The sequence below is a fragment of the Bufo bufo genome, chromosome 1, assembly GCF_905171765.1.
Source record: "Bufo bufo chromosome 1, aBufBuf1.1, whole genome shotgun sequence".
Taxonomy (NCBI): domain Eukaryota; kingdom Metazoa; phylum Chordata; class Amphibia; order Anura; family Bufonidae; genus Bufo; species Bufo bufo.
In genome coordinates this window covers 683,986,162-684,004,068 of record NC_053389.1, presented here as the reverse complement: position 1 = coordinate 684,004,068, position 17,907 = coordinate 683,986,162, and the positions used below count along the sequence as shown (strand labels likewise).

Here is a 17,907-nt window from a genome sequence, read left to right as displayed (position 1 = left end):
TTTAATGTGTTTATTCACGGTCAGTGCACTATTTTGGTTAATGGTGCGGACCAAACAAACCCATTGAAGTCTATGGGTCTGAGAAAACCACTGACACACCACTGATGGCATCAGTGTTCTGTCAGAGGTTTCTTATGGATCATTGGTAGGAGATGATCTGGAAATCGATTTTCAGTGGAATACGGATACACACTGAAGGGAAAAATGGACACCCGGACCAAACGCAGATCCTTCACGGATGAACCACTGGCCATCTTGTCATGGATGCTGGAGCTCCCTGGTGAGAATATGCCCTGAGGAAAAAGACGCCGAGCAGAGTGCATGGAGAATGCATGAAAATGGCGGCTTACAAGACATATGGACAATTGGCAAGGACTAAGGTTTTCTTAACAGAAACATTGTTATGCATATTTTAAAGTCTTTGATAAAATAAAAAAATAAGAAACAGAAATTAAAGGAATGGTCCCAATGATGTACTGAAATGGCCATCTTGTCACAGATGTCATCACACATGTGAATAAGGTCTTGACTACAGTAAATAGCCGAGCCGGCACTCAGCCGTTTTCTAACTCCCATAGAGGTTAATGAAGGGTGGCTGCACTTGCACGGCGTGCTCTCCTTGATTTTGGGGGCCCATTATGGAGATGGCGGCTATGTCTGGTGACGTATCCTAATGATATGCCACCAATGTTTGAAATGGAAATACCCCTTTAAAAACATACAAAAAATATGAACGCGGCACATGTAAGACTAACTGATGACTCTTCCAGGAGGTAACTGCCATATAATGTGTGTTAAGAAATGAAAATGTTCTTTCATACCTTCTTCTGCGTGGCTGGTAAACAGTTGCCGTATAGAAATCTATGCTGACCCGTTGTGAGTGAAGGCTTTGCAACCAAAGGAGCCGTACTCGGCCTTGCCCCCATCTGCAGTAAATGTACATCTTTCAGCAGAGCCGTGACGGATAGACCAGGCCTCAACTGCTCCAGATGGGACTGCAACTGGGCAATTTCATCTTGTCTTTCTTGCAGTTTATCACTCTAAAAAACAAAACTACTGTCAGCACTGTGAAAAAACACCACACACTTATCCACTCCTATAACTCACAGGAGAGGAAACGGACTGATGACCTAGTTCAGGGATTTACATATCCAGAAGGTATCAGTGGGAGGATTTCCCAATGCATACCACGGTCAGATACCACGGTCAGCCTACAGTTCCATGGGCTGCCATTAAAACAAATATCATTTTTATCATTTGATAAAACAAAGCTGAAAATAGAAGTTATATGTGTTTCTACTGTCTGCTCATAATTTCGATATAGATGTCCTATTTAAGGTAATGCCGCTGGGCAAACCCTTGGCGCATAGGATAAATTCATATTTTCTACTATGCTTAACCCAGTACCTGGAGTGACTGGTGCAGTATAATATCATATCGAATCCTCCAAAAGAGACCAGGTGGAAGAGAGCAAGGCAAATCTGCAGAGTTTTACAGTACCAGCAAAGTGGATCAGATTTTAAGGAAATCCCCAAACTGCTAAAAAAGGTCCACAGCCTAAACCGACCTGCGATGTGGATTTTAAATTTACAGCCTGTCCGGATCCCCCCCCCTCCCAAATCTGCACACCGCAACGGTTTTGCCACGGATTTGTTGCAGGTTTTTGTACCAGAAATTTGTGGATGTACCCTAAAGGGGTTGTCCAAGGGGATGGGGATATGATAAAATACCATTATTTACCTGTTTATTCTCCTGCTCCTACTCTTGTCTTCCAGCCCGGTCTCCCTTTACTTGACTGCAGAAGTGACATGGCCATATACCCACATGACTGATCCTAGCAGTATGCAGATGCCCGAAGAGGTCCTGTGGGCACATCACTGCTGCAAACATATAAACAGAGACTGGCTGGCAGAATGGAGCGGTGACTCTGGAAAGGCAGGGGAATGAACAGGTAAGTAATGGATTAATCTCACACTTCCTTCACAAATGGTTTCCCCAAACTCTGGCAACCCCTTTAAATGGGTTACTCTTGACAGACATGAATAGCATATACTGGTAGGAAACCGGGGTACACAGTGCTCAAAATACACTCTCTAGTGACAGTGTGAATGGGAGGATTGGTGCCAGTAGGACCCCAAAAATCGATACATGCCACAAATGCCCCTTTAATGCAGCACAAGCAATGAGTTACTACTAGATACCTGAATTTTGTACTGCTCCATGGCATCTTCCAAAGCAGCCAAGAAGTCTCTATTCTCATCCTCCAACCTCTGGATTTTATTCTTCAACGTTTCAATGCATTTGTCCTTCTCGGTGTCACTTTCAAAACGTAAGGTTTCCTGCAACAGCCAAAGACAACAGGGCGAGATGGGAATTAACTCCATAGGAGAAAGTCTGAAACCAACTGCAAGTTCTAGTGAACCCCATTTACTTCAGTTATTCAGTCAGTGGTCTTCATCAGTTATTCTGAGCCAAAACACAGAACGGGTGCAGATCTTACAATTGTATCTCATCTCTCTGTAGCTTCCACTCCTGTTTTCGGCTCACAATCACTGAAGTGTGAACTACGCCTTAGGCCTCATGCACGCGACCGTGGTGTGTTTTGCGGTCCGCAAATCGCGGATCCACAAAGCACGGATGGTGTCCGTGTGCCTTCCGCAATTTGCGGAACAGCACAGACCACCTTTAATATAAATGCCTATTCTTGTCCGCCAAGCACGGACAAGAATAGGACATGTTATATATTTTTTGCGGGGCCACGGAACTGAGCAACGGATGCGGACAGCACACGGAGTGCTGTCCACATCTTTTGCGGCCCCAGTGAAGTGAATTGGTCTGCATCCAAACCGCCAAAACGGCGGCTCAGATGCGGACCAAAACAACGGGCGTGTGCATGAGGCCTTACAGTAAGACTTTACAACAAGGCAATGAGATGCTCGGGAGGCTAGTTCTCGTCACGGCCTGCTATTGGCTGTCGTGCGGGCATCAGAAGTGACGCGGGGGCCGGGTAGAGGGGCAAGTATGACTAATATGAGGGGCCCGGGCATTATAGGGGTTGGATAACCCCTTTAATGATCATTTCAAGGTCCATTCCTACCGTCCATCAGCTGATCTGTTAGATCACATTAATTTTGTCAGAAAACCGCAGCACTCACCTGTCTTTAGTTCTTCACAATTTAATCACCAACACAATACGACGTTTTGACCAGTATGGTCTTTCTCAAGCATAAAGAAAGACCATACCGGTCGAAACGTCGCATTGTGTTGGTGATTAAATTGTGAAGAACTGAAGACAAGTGAGTGCTGCGGTTTCCTGACAAAATTCATGTGATGTAGGGGCAGCTTCAGACTGGCGCCCAACACTGCTGGCACCACCACTAAAAAGGACTTTTTTCTTTGTGTTGTGCTGCTACAAACATATCTATCTGATTTGTTAGATGCCATTGTGACTACAATCTACTTAAGAAATGGTTAAAAGTATTAAAACGCGTCTACAAAGTCCACGACAACCTAGTTACTCTACATATTTCTCCATTATTCTCACAATCCTGCCCCTAGAGCAATCTCTCTTCTGCTTACAACCTTCTCCTCTCCTGTAGGCCGGACTCTGGACACACTATACATCCACATTCCTCCGATGTGTCACGGCCCGACCACAGGTTCAACTGACCTGAACTCACAGCCTCAAAGGGATCTATGATCCAGTGTTTTCAGATCACATTAAACCCATGGTCTGGTCACGAAATCTCAGAAATAAGGTCAGCCAGCCTGCCTCTCCCACTAAGGAATTACCATTTTTAGGACTAGGCTACATATATAACTGCAAGGTAGACAAATGTTCCAAAATTAGAGGAATCAGGATGTTAACTAAACTGCTTATTTGTAATGTGTCATCTTCATCTCACTTCCGCCACCACTTGGAAGTGGGTCCCAGCCAGCCAGAATCCTACTCCGTACTAATAAGGGAGTAGGGCAAGCACCCCGAAACAAGCCGTCTACAGGTGGATATCTGGCCTGGCTATTTGTCATGTCCAAAGACTTGTTAAAAAAAAAGTCCGATTTTAACTAGCGAGATGGTTCTCTCTCAAGAGACACCTCTTTGCATATCGTTTTCCCATGGACCATTGACAATAAGTCTCCATAACATGGGGCACTCCCAGTAAGTCTCCATACAGGACTGGTCTCTTTAAGGAGACCCAGTACCCAGCCTAAGCTGGAAGCCGCTTAAATGGAATACAGATGTCTAACATTATAGATGCTAATGACTTGCATGCAGCTTTCATATACATTCTTCTCGCTCCCATACTAATACAGCAGTTATCATGACACCAAGTCACTTCACTGGGTCTTCATACTAACAATTACAAGGGGGATAAGGCTATGTTGGAATGTGGCCGATTCAACATTTAGCTCTATTTTAAGGCCTGTAGAAGGTTCAGGTTGGGACCCTGTCTGCAGAATGATCAGCTCAGCCTGCTTTCTGGATTTTAGAAATGTGCTCGTTGTGAATTCTCATTACTGCAGACACAGAAATGTTCCTAAGGCTTATTTTAACATCTTAAACAAGAGATCGTCTCAGTTCCCCTCCAGAGTGATGCAGAAAACAAAGGAGGGTTCGTTCACATACATCCGGCACATCAGATGTCAAATAACGGAAAAAACCTGCATGCTAGATTTTTATGTCTGGACGCCAAACCTGTACACTGAAGTGCACAAATATCACTTGTGTTCGGCTCCTAGCCTAATACAACTGACTGGGCACAACTGCCATATGTGAAGAAGGCCACAAACATTTTTCCAACACTTGCAAAGTGAAATAAAAGGGCAAGGTTTTATAGCGGTATGCAGTGCAGTCAGAAATGCTCAGCCAGCCAGATATTGGTGGTTATAAGATTAAAGGGGTTGTCTGACTCCATCAAACGGCATTTATCATGTAGAGAAAGTTAATAGAAGGCACTTACTAATGTATTGCGATTGTCCATATTGCCTTCCTTGCTGGCTGGATACATTTTGCTATCACATTATACACTGCTCTTTCCAGGGGTTATGACCACCGCTGCAGCGAAGATTCAGGGTGGCTAGAAAAGGACCTGCTGCGCATGCGCGCCTATGTGCGTTCTCACAGTTCCGGGCACCAAAGAGGCTGCCGCTTTTTTGTATAGTGCTCAAGCACGGCCACCACTGATCAATTGCACGGTGGTCGTAAACCGTGGAAACGAGAAGTAAATGTGATGGAAAATTGAATCTAGCCAGCAAAAGAAGCAATATGGACAATCACAATACGTTAGTAACTGCCTTGTATTTTAACTTTGACTACATGATCAATGCCATTTGCTGAAGTGAGACAACCCCTTTAGCACAGGTTAAACCCACCAATTTCAGCAGGACCGACCATCTAATGTCTATATGGGTGACCCAACTAAATCAATGGCAAATGGCGGGGAAAGGAATCATCATGTCCAATCATCTGTTCTCACGGGTGATAAATCGCTGCCACAGGTGTTTGACAGTGACTCCCCTCTCGCCCTTGAGAACACAAGCATATTCGGCTGTGTAGGAGAACAGGGAGACCTGTCGCTGTGCTGGGTTGGTCAACATGTTGCACACTGCTTAGAAAATGAATGCTAGTGACGACACTATAATTGGACTCATACCTTGCCTTTGGTTGATCTTCTGGTTTCTTTTGTGGGTTCCTCCACAGAAGAGCTCTCGATTCCACTGTCTAGACCTGAAGCTGATGTCACTTCACTCCTTTCCTCTTCTACAGAACACATCCAGTCCCTCACCCTCTGGGCCTGAGAGGGAGACAGCCCTCGCTCTGACAGAAGCTCCATAAGAAGGAGGTAACCTGTGTCTGTACAAGTCCTGTAATGTGCACACTCTGCCATTAGCCGGGACACGTGATCTTCTGTAGACCTTCGGGCTGCACACTTGGAAGGGTCAAATCTATTCAGTATTCGCGTTTCTGATCTGTGTCTCTGCTCGAGCACACGTTGCAGTGACTTTATCTGATGCTGCAGGTCTTCCACTCGCTCGGCATCTTTCTTGCAGTTGACCGTTGCTTTGTTCTTAATATTCTGCGCGCGGTTGGCATAGTTTAGAGTGTTCAAAGTCTCGTCAAAGTCTGATGCTGAAGGACTTATGCAACAGATCATAACAGTCTTGGCATTTCCTCCAAGGGAATCCTTCAAGATCCTATGGAGAAATGAGATGCGATCCATTCATTTCAAATTCCAAATGTACTGTATAACACAAAAATTCTGAAATTAAACGATTACAGAGATGAAAGCAGGAATGTGTAGTAAATGTGGGGACTGAACACTAATACATATTCATATACATAGCTGTCAAAAATTGACCCAGGACTACGTTTATGTGTTCACACTGCTGCATTTCTGTATATTTTTTTTAGATCTTTGTTACCAGAAACTGAACGGATCCTAATATCTACAAGTAGGGAAACCTTGGCCAAAGAAAAAGAGGAGTACGACAACAGACAACCCTTAGGCCTCTTTCACACGGGTGTCCCGGATTTGCTCTGGATGCGTCCCGGGTGCATTGCAGGAAACCCGCGCGAGGGCGCACACTATTTCAGTCAGTTTTGACTGCGATTGCGTTGTTCGGTTTCTTATCACGCGCGTGCAAAATGCATTGCATTCGCGTGGAAAGAGCTGAATGTGGTACCCAGACCCGAACTTCTTCACTGAAGTTCAGATTTGGGGTTGTGTAGATGTTAATATTTTCCCTTATAACCGCATTCTTAATACAGAATGCTTAGTAAAATGTTGCTTGAGGGGTTAAAAAATAAAAAACATTAACTCACCTCATCCACTTGATCGCGCAGCCGCCATCGTCTTCTTTCTTCTTCTTCTTTCAGGACGTGCCAAAGGACCTTGGATGACGTAATCTCGCTCATCACGTGGTGAGCGTGGTGACGTCAGCGCAGGTCCTGCTGAATGAAGATCATTCAGCAGGACCTGCACTGACGTCACCGCGATCATCATGTGGTGAGCGCGATTACGTCAAAAGTCCTTTAGCAGGTCCTCAAAGAAGAAGAAAGAAGACGATGGCGGCTGCGCGATCAAGTGGATGAGGTGAGTTAATGTTTTTTATTTTTTAACCCCTCAAGCAACATTTTACTAAGCATTCTGTATTAAGAATGCTATTATTTTCCTTTATAACCATGTTATAAGGCAAAATAATACAGTAAATTGACTTTGATCAATTTACTAACATCATCTCCTAGCAACCATGCGTGAAAATTGCATTACATCCACACTTGCTTGTGGATGCTATGCGATTTTAACACAGCCCCATTCATTTCTATGGGACCTGCGTTGCATGAAAAAACGCAGACTATAGAACATGCTGCGATTTTCACGCAACGCACAAGTGATCTGCACAGCCCCATTGAAGTGAATGGGTCTGGATTCAGTGCGGGTGCAATGCGTTCACCTCACGCATTGCACCCGCGCAGAATTCTCGCCCGTGTGAAAGGGGCCTTACCGATATAATAAATAAGGGCAAAATACGTTTTTAAGGGACCTGATGGGCCCCGACAAACCCATCTTAAAGGGGCTGTCCAACTTCAGATACCTTTATTAAATATTCCACCTCCCAAAACCCACCCACTATGACCTATGAAGAGAAGCATACTTACCTGCTCCCAAATGCTTGGTTGTAGGTATACTGCTGTCTTCACTGCACCTCGGCCCCTGCATGTAGACTGTCGGCATGGACAGGGGTCATGTACACTATTGCAGTCAATGACTGTCTGCAGTGGTGACATGTCCCCTAAGCAGCAGGTGACTGCAGTGACTAGCCACTTCGGCCAGGGATATGGACAGGAACTCACTTTTGCTGTGGATGGGGCAAGAACTAGTTATCTCACTGGTGCATGTGCAAATTCTGGCCCCATCCATAACACCTTCTCTGTGCTGCAGAAGTGACATCCCATCTATAGCCCAGGCTGGAAAACTGGTAAAGAATGTGGTGTAAAAGGATACAAGATTTTCAGAAGAGGAGAGTCACATGACTAGGGCTGCAGTAAACTATTTTATTATTTTAGTAATCGAGTATTCTACCGATTATTTCTACAATTGAGTACTCTAATAAAAATAAAAAAATTAAAAGACAGTTTTCCTTTATAAAAACTCAGACCCCCTGCCATCAGTCCCCAACACCCTTCGTTCCCGGAGTGATCAGCCCAGTGCCATCAGCTCTGTTCCCCTAGTGCTATCACCTTGCCCCCCTAAGTGCCATCAGCTTGCCCCCCTAAGTGCCATCAGCTTGCCCCCCTAAGTGCCAGTCCGAGTGATGAACCAGAGTGCCCCGGACAGCAGGAGTTAAGTCATCCAGCCATAGAGCATGACTTGGTGACATATATTACAGAGAAGAAGCGGTGACCCTGATTGTCACGGATGAGGTAAAGGAGTAAACACCACACTGACAATCGGGGGGGGGGCCACTAGACCTCAACGCTAGGGAACAGAAAAGGTCACCACCTAAAGAACCCTACTCCTGGGCCCTGACTCCTAACCGTATGGGCTCCCCTTGAAGGTAGAAATTCCCATACACAGGAACCTGGAACTCCTGGAGACCCTGAGGAGCCCTAAAGATATTGGCAGGGCTGAGACAACCCGTTCCTTCCAAGATGAAGGAACAAGCGTCTCCTTGAAGCCTAGTAACCACAACCAAGGGGAAAAGACAAAATACAAACAAGCAAGACACTTAGCTTTAGGCATTTTTGGGTAAGAGGTGCAGAATCATTTGAAGAGACAAATGCTTTTCTCTAGTGCACTAGTAGTTAACCCATGAAAGCGAACAAACTGTCCATCAATCAGGTTAACCCCAGCCCCACTATCGATAAATACCTTGATTTCCACCGTTTTGGACTCTAGCGCCACCTTGGCAGGCAGAAATCGGGTACTACCAGTAAATAACAAAAGTAAGTTTTCTGGCTCCCCACCCACACCACCAATAGTAAACTTTTTTTTTTTTTTTTGTTTACACCTTGACGCTGAATGTAAGGGCAAATATTTACAAAATGTCCCTTCTTTCCACAACAAAAACAGACTCCATTCATAGGACCAAAGCTCTTGCCAGCAGTCTCAGGAGTAGCTTCCCCCAACTGCAAAGGCACATCACAAGGCACAACCACAGGTGTCTCTTTACCATAAGTGTCAAAGGAAGCTGCCACCTTGTTTGACAGTACGTCTTGAGGGTGAGGACCCCTATATCTCCCCCTCAGGCGTCTATCAAGATGTACAGCAAAGAGACATAGCCGCTTCCAATGTCTCAGGTTTTTCATGAAAGGCCAACGCGTCCTGCAGCCTCTCAGATAGACCCTGACAGAACTGGCTACGGAGAGCAGGATCATTCCACTCCGTATCCGTAGTCCATCTCCTAAATTCAGAGCAATAGATCTCCGCGGAGCGCACACCCTGCTGTAAACCACGCAACTTGGTCTCAGCCTGAAAGATCCGATCCGGATCATCGTAAATAAGACCCAAGGCTCTAAAAAATTCATCTACCGACTGGAGGGACGGTGATCCAGTCGGCAGAGAAAAAGCCCACGACTTCGCGTCATCTTTAAGCAAAGAAATTATCATACCCACATGTTGACTCTCGGTCCCAGAAGAGTATGGCTGCAGCTTAAAGTATAATTTACATGACTCCCTGAACCGGATGAAATTGTCCCTACCTCCAGAAAATCTGTCCAGGAGAGCCACCTTCGGATCAGGGCAGGCCTGGTACCCACCACCGGAACCAGCCCTGGTACCCACCACCGGAACCAGCCCTGGTACCCACCACCGGAACCAGCCGCCTGTGGTTTCTGAATCTGTAAGACTGTCGCGCGGAGGTCTGCTACCTCAAAAGACAGCCCCTGCATCTGTTTGACGAGTGCAGACATAGAATCCATAGCTGCACTGACCTGAACAAAAAATGGCGGTAGATTATGTTATGGATGAAGTAAAGGAGTAAACACCACACCAACAACCAGGCGGGAAGGGAAAAGCCACTAGGCCTCAACGCTACGGAAGGGAAAGCGTCACCACCTAAAGAACCCTACTCCTGGCCCTGTATGGGCACCCCTTGAAGGTAGAAATGCCCATACACAGGAACCTGGAAGCCCTGGAGACCCTGAGGAGCCCTAAAGATATTGGCAGGGCTGAGATGAAGGAACAAGTGTCTCCCTAAGGCCTAGTAACCAGTGATGGCCAGTTCGCCGCGTTCGCCCGCGTACACATGCGGGCTGCCATCTTAACTCACAAGTCCAGCGATGCACAGGTAAGACCCCTTACCTGTGCCGCGAGTCGGTCTGAAACAAATGCGGTCACCGGGAGCAGGCAGTTCCGAGAACAACTGCCGGGGGCCTTCATCGGGCTGTTCTCGGAACTGCCTGCTCCTGGTGACCGCATTTGTTTCAGACTGGCTCGCGGCACAGGTAAGGGCTTACAGGTAAGGGCTTACCTGTGCATCGCCGGACTTGTGAGTTAAGATGGCAGCCCGCATGTGTTCGCGGGCGAACACGGCGAACTGGCCATCACTGCTAGTAACCATAACCAAGGGGAAAAGACAAAATACAACAAAGTGAGACACTTAGCTTCTGTTGTAGAAGGATGAGCAGGAACTCAGGGAGAACCACACTCCAGCTCTTTCTAAAACCAAATGCAGCAATCTACCGCATAGTAAGAAGGGTGGTGTCAGACTATAAAGGGTAGAAGTGATGACCACTGAGCAACAGCTGAGACAAAGGAAGTGGTCATTAACCCTATCAACACTGAATCAAGGAGGCTGTTAGATTCCTCCACGCTCAGCCAGTCTCCTTGATATCCTGACATCAGTCACCTGTGGGACCGTCACACTGACATGTGTCAGTCTTTACTGTAGTTCCGGCATTCTGTTCATGAAGGCACTCTCTTTCAGGTTCAGTCACAATACGCCTGTGATGAGGACTTCACCCCTGAGCACTGATTTATGAGGGGCTCCCTATAGTAGTTTCCATTCCTATTATTGCTGAGCCTTCAGCTCACACCCCGGTGTTTATTACATACGCCCCCTCCATGCTGACTGTGCCCTTTCCCAGACTCTTGAGCTTCTTGCTAATCGTCCCAATGACTGCGGAGTATTAGTGCCGCTAGTTCGCAATCCCGCTGCCCAGTCAGGATGCTTTTCTGTCCGGGCTCTGGAAGCCCTGAGCTCAGCAGTAATGAAGCTCGCAAATGCGCATAGCCTGCAGTCCCCGGCCGCCCGGATCCCCCTTGCACACACCATGTCACCCAGATCTCTGTAGTGTGCTCATGGCAGCGTCCTCACTCCTACTTTGCTGTTTCTTGCAGTGAGGTTGTGGACATGGAGTAGCCAGTACTTATCTTTCCTGTAGGGACTCCGTTCCACAGCTCCTCCGTCTTCTTCTCCGCGCACTGCATTGCCGTCACACAGAGTTGGGTCATAGTGCATGTAAGCGCTTCACTCCCTCTCCGTGGTCAAATGACACAAACGAATCCTCACATCAAGGATTTTTTTGTGTCGAATTACTCGATTCAATCGAGTAATCGTTTCAGCCATACACATGACTAGGTTCCAAAGTGGCCAATTCATGCAACTTCAAGATGGTAAGTACATTCATTGACAATAATAATGCACAAATGAGTTGTTGGAATGAAACTGTATGTGTGTGAATGTAATAATATATGTAAGTGATTACAATATTAGAGCAAAGGGCTAAGTTTATTGGGGAAAATTACAATTGATGTTCTAGTACACTGTTGTGTCGCCTCTAGCCTGGATACAAGATGAGATACGGTTGGACATGGAGGTTTCGTATGGTATCCCGTAGCAAATTTGCCCATAGATGTTTGCTGCTGGGTATTTAGATCCTTAACACTCATAGGTTGCTGAGACTGACATCCCAGCTGGGCCCATAAATGCTCAATTGAGGATAAATCTGATGACCAGGCAGGCCAAGGAAGCTTTGCTATCTGGTGGAGACATTCCTGGGAAACCCTTGCCATCTGTGGGTGAGCATTATCCTGCTAAAAATGCCAGCTGGAAACCTTGCCATGAGAGGCAACACATACAGTACAGACCAAAAGTTTGGACACACCTTCTCATTCAAAGAGTTTTCTTTATTTTCATGACTATGAAGGCATCAAAACTATGAATTAACACATGTGGAATTATATACATAACAAACAAGTGTGAAACAACAGAAAATATGTCATATTCTAGGTTCTTCAAAGTAGCCACATTTTGCTTTGATTACTGCTTTGCACACTCTTGGCATTCTCTTGATGAGCTTCAAGAGGTAGTCCCCTGAAATGGTCTTCCAACAGTCTTGAAGGAGTTCCCAGAGATGCTTAGCACTTGTTGGCCTTTTTGCCTTCACTCTGCGGTCCAGCTTACCCCAAACCATCTCGATTGGGTTCAGGTCCGGTGACTGTGGAGGCCAGGTCATCTGGCCCAGCACCCCATCACTCTCCTTCATGGTCAAATAGCCCTTACTTTCAAAGTTTTCCCAATTTTTCGGCTGACTGACTGACTGACCTTCATTTCTTAAAGTAATGATGGCCACTCGTTTTTCTTTACTTAGCTGCTTTTTTCTTGCCATAATACAAATTCTAACAGTCTATTCAGTAGGACTATCAGCTGCGTATCCACCTGACTTCTCCTCAACGCAACTGATGGTCCCAACCCCATTTATAAAAGGCAAGAAATCCCACTTATTAAACCTGACAGGGCACACCTGTGAAGTGAAAACCATTTCAGGGGACTACCTCTTGAAGCTCATCAAGAGAATGCCAAGAGTGTGCAAAGCAGTAATCAAAGCAAAAGGTGGCTACTTTGAAGAACCTAGAATATGACATATTTTCAGTTGTTTCACACTTGTTTGTTATGTATATAATTCCACATGTGTCAATTCATAGTTTTGATGCCTTCATAGTCATGAAAATAAAGAAAACTCTTTGAATGAGAAGGTGTGTCCAAACTTTTGGTCTGTACTGTATGTGCAGGACATCCGGTGGCCACATCGCTGATCTGTTAGTGTCCCTCATATTACTACTAGGGGTGACAGTCGCATGCCATGGCTCCCCAGATTATCACACCAGCAGTTGGTGTAGTGTGTCACCTCACAGGAAAGGCAGGATTGAAGCGCTCACCATGACGATTCCATTATGGAACCCAACTATTGTGAAATCCCAAACAGAACCTGTATACATCGCTAAAGAAGGTATGATTCCAAGCCGCAGTTGACACTGCCATACACGGTGACAACAATGGCAGGGCATGTAATGTCCCGTTTCTCTCAGTCTAATGATACATCCCCTCTTAAAGTCTGTTGACTGGACAAAATGTCTTTCAGTGCACCATAAGGGCATGTCTAGCAGATAACGTTCTCTCACCAAGAGGTACGCTAACCAAAAGTAGCCTCAGAGACAGTGGGGGAAACATTTTAAGGGGCACAGAATAGGACCTGGGGTCTGGGGATTTTCAGTTTCAGGGCCGGAAGACCCTTTAAAAAAGGAGAGCAATAGGTAGCCATGTGTTGAACGATACACCCACTCCGATTGGCAAGTGGCTGAAGACAGAAGCGAGCACTGGTTAATCACCTTCCTCATCACGCCCTCCAGTGCATGCCCACAAGGATGAGGACAACAGGGTATTATCGTACAGTAAAGGTTAGGGTAAAAAGTCATGATGCACAGAGAAGGAATAGCTGGAGTTCTGGAATAACAACATAAAGTAGTCTCTCCAGGAAGATTATAAGGTAAAATGCTCATAGGAAGGAACCAATTATAGTATAAGCTGATTAAGCTCCAGTCATGAAGCTTTATAAGGTAAAAGATTTCTAAAGGGGCGGAGCCTAGCGGCGCATGGAGTAGGACGCACGCCGCACTAGCTCCGGCAAGAATTCTGTCTAAAACATCTACAACGGTGGCGATATACCTTTAAAACATCCGTAGGAGCGGGGGACATAGCCAGGAAGCGGTCCGGTGAAAATAAATATCATCATGCCTGCAAAGAGAGGCAAAACGCAGAGCCGGCAGGACAGAGAGGCACGATCCCAAGATGGCGCTGAGGAGGAAGAGTGGCCTGACCTGAGGGCGGCAGTGAGTCAGGGAGCGGCAGCGCGGCTAGAGCGCTTCGCTCACAAGTCACACCAGTCCCCCAGCCATGTATGGGGAGAAGGAGAGGGCACCCTGGCACAAGTGGAGGAAGGCTTAGGGGAGCAAGATAGCCCCTGTAATGATGACCAGCAATCCCCAGTTCAGCATGAGGGGGGGGGGGGGGTGAGTGCTAACCTGTGCAGCACTGAAAAGTGTCTGCCAGTGGTCAATGCCCCTGAGCCCACCTTGAAAGATGTGATGGCAGCTATTGCTAGCTGTAACGCCACCCTCCAGAATATGAATATTAATATTGGAAGTCTAAAAGCGGACATGTCCATTATCCGTCATGACCTGCATAAGGTGGCTGAACGCACCTCAGAAGTAGAGAGGAGGGTCTCGGATCTGGAAGATGGGGCTGTTACCCTACAGAGAGAGAGCCGGGCTGCGTCAAAGGATATAGTGGCGCTCTATGCTAAAACCGACGACCTCGAAAACCGCTCTCGCCGCAATAATATAAGGCTGGTGGGCATTCCTGAGAAATCTGAGGGCCCAGAGGCTACTGATTTTATTGAGAAATGGCTCGCGGAAAAATTCCGTGATAGAGGACTCTCTGCACTTTACGCTGTTGAACGAGCACATAGGGTCCCCACCAGGCCTTTGCCGCCAGGACGTCCGCCACGGCCAATACTGGCTAAAATCCTGCACTATCGAGACAGGGACACTATACTGAGGGCTGCAGGGTCTCATCCAGATTTAAAAATCAATGGGGTTCAGGTGTCTCTGTTCCCTGACTATTCGTCGGATGTACAGAAAAAAAGAGCTCGCTTTGTGGAGATTAAACGGAGGCTGAGAGATTTGCAAGTACAGTACTCCATGATGTTCCCGGCCAGGCTCAGGGTGGTGGCGTTTGGATCCGCGGTGTTCTTTGAGGACTCGGATGCTGCGGTCAAGTGGCTGGATCAAAATGAGCGTCGCCTTAGGATTCCATCAACAGACACCTGAGACTGATGGACATTCCTGCTCCTGATTGAAGTTTTGATGTCCCCTGGACTGTCCACCCACCGTTGTGGACATTTTCTTTTGTCTTTAGCCGGTTGCTGGAGACATTTTGTGGGTAGAGCATACGCCCGAGGTTGCTCCCCACCTTCCTAATGTGCCTGCGTACGGTATCGTGCTGGAGGCTGTGCTGCTTCAGGCGCGGTTGGGCCGGGTTCACAATGTTGGCCCCAAGTTCATTACTGAATCTAATTATGCTGCATATGTTTATTGTCTGGGGAGGGAGGGGGGAAGGGATTAGCGGGGGTTATTACCGTCAAAGGTGCTATTGAGGGCAATTTTAAAATGCTGAAACGTACAGTCCTTGTATATTTTGTCGGGGGAAATAGAGAAGAGATGGGAGTCTGTAATCTGGTGATTAACATTGTTTTTCCTTGCAGCTGTTGGGAGGTGGAGAGGTGTGGATCTCAATTGTACTTTTATGTATGTATGCATTCTTATGGGACCTGTTACGAGAATACTTAGCTGGAATGTGAGGGGAATGGCGGATGCTACAAAGAGACACGGTCTGTTCCGTTACCTATCTAGATATCAGCCGGCAATAATATGCTTGCAAGAAACGCATATGACCAAACAATCTATACATGTCATGCAAAAGCCGTGGCTGGGTTATTCGGTGCATTCAGTCTTCTCCTCGCATTCCAGGGGGGTTAGTATCCTAGTTCATAAGAATATCATATTTGAATGCCTGAGGGTATGTGTGGATGAGGAGGGAAGGTTTATAGGAGTGCATTGTGTGGTCCAAGGGATGAGAATGGTGTTAGCGACAATCTATATACCCCCACCATTTTCCTCGGTGCCTTTAAGGAAGCTTATGAAGTTTATGGCAGAATTTTCTGAACTTCCAATGTTAATAGTGGGAGATTTTAATAATGTACTTGACAGTTCGCTTGATAGATGCCAGATCACACCTAGCGGTAGTAATACAGGTGAAACCTCGTTTGCAAGAATACTGAGGGAAATAGGTCTGATGGATGTATGGAGAGAGACCCACCCCCTGGACAGGAAATACTCGTGTTGCTCCTCGACCTATGGCTCCCTGTCGCGTATAGATCTGGGTCTGGTAAATGCTCATATGTTCCCGTTTGTACAGAACTCAGAATATCTCCCTAGGACCCTATCTGACCACTCCTTATTTAGCATCGCCCTTGATATCTCTGTGACAGCCAGGCCGGGGGTTAGATACTGGCGACTAAATGCCTTTTGGTTAAAACTGATGGGTGACCCGTCCGATATGCTTCAATCCCTTAGGGAATATTTTTGTATAAATGAAGGGACTGCGTCTCCGTTAGTCGTCTGGGAAGCGATGAAGGCCTTCCTCAGAGGATCCTTTATTAAAACAGTCAGTCGGATTAAATCTAAAGAGCTTGATCGGCAGAAACATGATAATATGAAGATAGCGGAGGAAGCTTTTGTGTTAAATCCTTCTATCATAACAAGCAATACCTTAAAGACTAGGCAGGAGGATATGAGGTGTCACCTCTTGGAGGTAGCAGAGAGGAAACGACTGTTTTACAAGCAGCAATTTTTTACTGAAGGTGAGAGTGTAGGCCATATGCTCTCTGTTATCGCAAAAGCGCAGCAAGGGTCACAATGTATATCTGGCCTGTTAGATGCTGGCGGCGTCCTCAGGCGTGATACGGATAACATTTTGAATATACTGAATAATTTTTATTCCTCTCTGTATGCTTCCAAGGTGACATGTTCGGATGAGGAGATTGACGCCTTTTTAGCCACATTAAATCTCCCTAAGCTTTCCAGGGAAGTCAGTATGCGGTTAGAGGAGCCGATTGAATTGGAAGAATTGAGGGCGGCATTGGCTGCTATGGCTAACGACAAGGCTCCAGGTTTGGATGGGCTTCCGGCGGAAGTATATAAGTCCTTTGCGGAAGTGCTGCTCCCGGAACTTCTGAAGGTATTCAATTATTCCAAGGAGAGGGGGGAGCTACCTCCGTCCATGCAGGAGGCGGTAATAGTAGTCATTCCTAAGCCGGACAAGGATCACTCTCTCCCTGACTCATATAGACCGATATCGTTACTCTCCACTGATGTTAAGTTGCTTGCAAAGGTCTTGGCCATGCGTCTGTCTAAAGTAATTCTGTCTATCATACACTCTGACCAGACTGGCTTCATGCCTCAGAAATCAACGTCAATTAATATTAGAAGAGTGTTTGCCAGTATTCAACTTCCAGCTGATAATGTTGGAGATAGGGCTATCCTTTCTTTAGATGCGGCCAAGGCCTTTGACAGCATTGAGTGGCGATTCCTGTGGAGAGTTATGGCGTATATGGGATTTGGAGATGAGTATATATCCAGGGTCCGGGTGCTATACTCTAAACCCGAAGCATGTATCAGGGCGAATGGAGGGGTGTCCCCCAAGTTAAGTCTGGGCCGGGGTACTAGACAGGGGTGCCCGTTGTCGCCTCTGCTATTTGCAGTTGCGATTGAGCCATTAGCCGCAGCGATTCGTAAATCAACGGACATTCGGGGGTTCCAATATGGGACAGTTAATAATAAAGTGGCGATGTATGCAGATGACACTTTGCTTTTTCTGGGGGATACTGGTCCATCGTTGGAAGCGGCTATGAAAATCATTGATTGCTTCAGGGATCTGTCGGGTCTGACTATTAACTGGAGTAAGTCGGCGATTATGCTGCTTGACGGGCAAGTGCAATCACAGACAGTGCGAGACAGAAGTATCCCATGTGTAGCGACCTTTAAGTATTTGGGTATCCATATA

The 17,907-nt window shown here is 46.5% G+C and overlaps 1 protein-coding gene across 2 annotated transcripts in view; it reads right to left on the bottom strand.

Annotated features, from left to right (window-relative positions):
- The window catches only part of KIF7 (kinesin family member 7), a 71,266-nt gene that overhangs the window by 40,256 nt on the left and 13,103 nt on the right, over positions 1 to 17,907 (bottom strand). For both annotated transcript variants that reach the window (XM_040414153.1, XM_040414154.1), the window contains exons 5-7: positions 5,655 to 6,195; positions 2,202 to 2,339; positions 822 to 1,040 (exon numbers count right to left, since the gene is read on the bottom strand). In XM_040414153.1, coding sequence (XP_040270087.1) covers positions 822 to 1,040; positions 2,202 to 2,339; positions 5,655 to 6,195 — 898 coding nt within the window. The remainder of the gene's footprint in view (positions 1 to 821; positions 1,041 to 2,201; positions 2,340 to 5,654; positions 6,196 to 17,907) is intronic.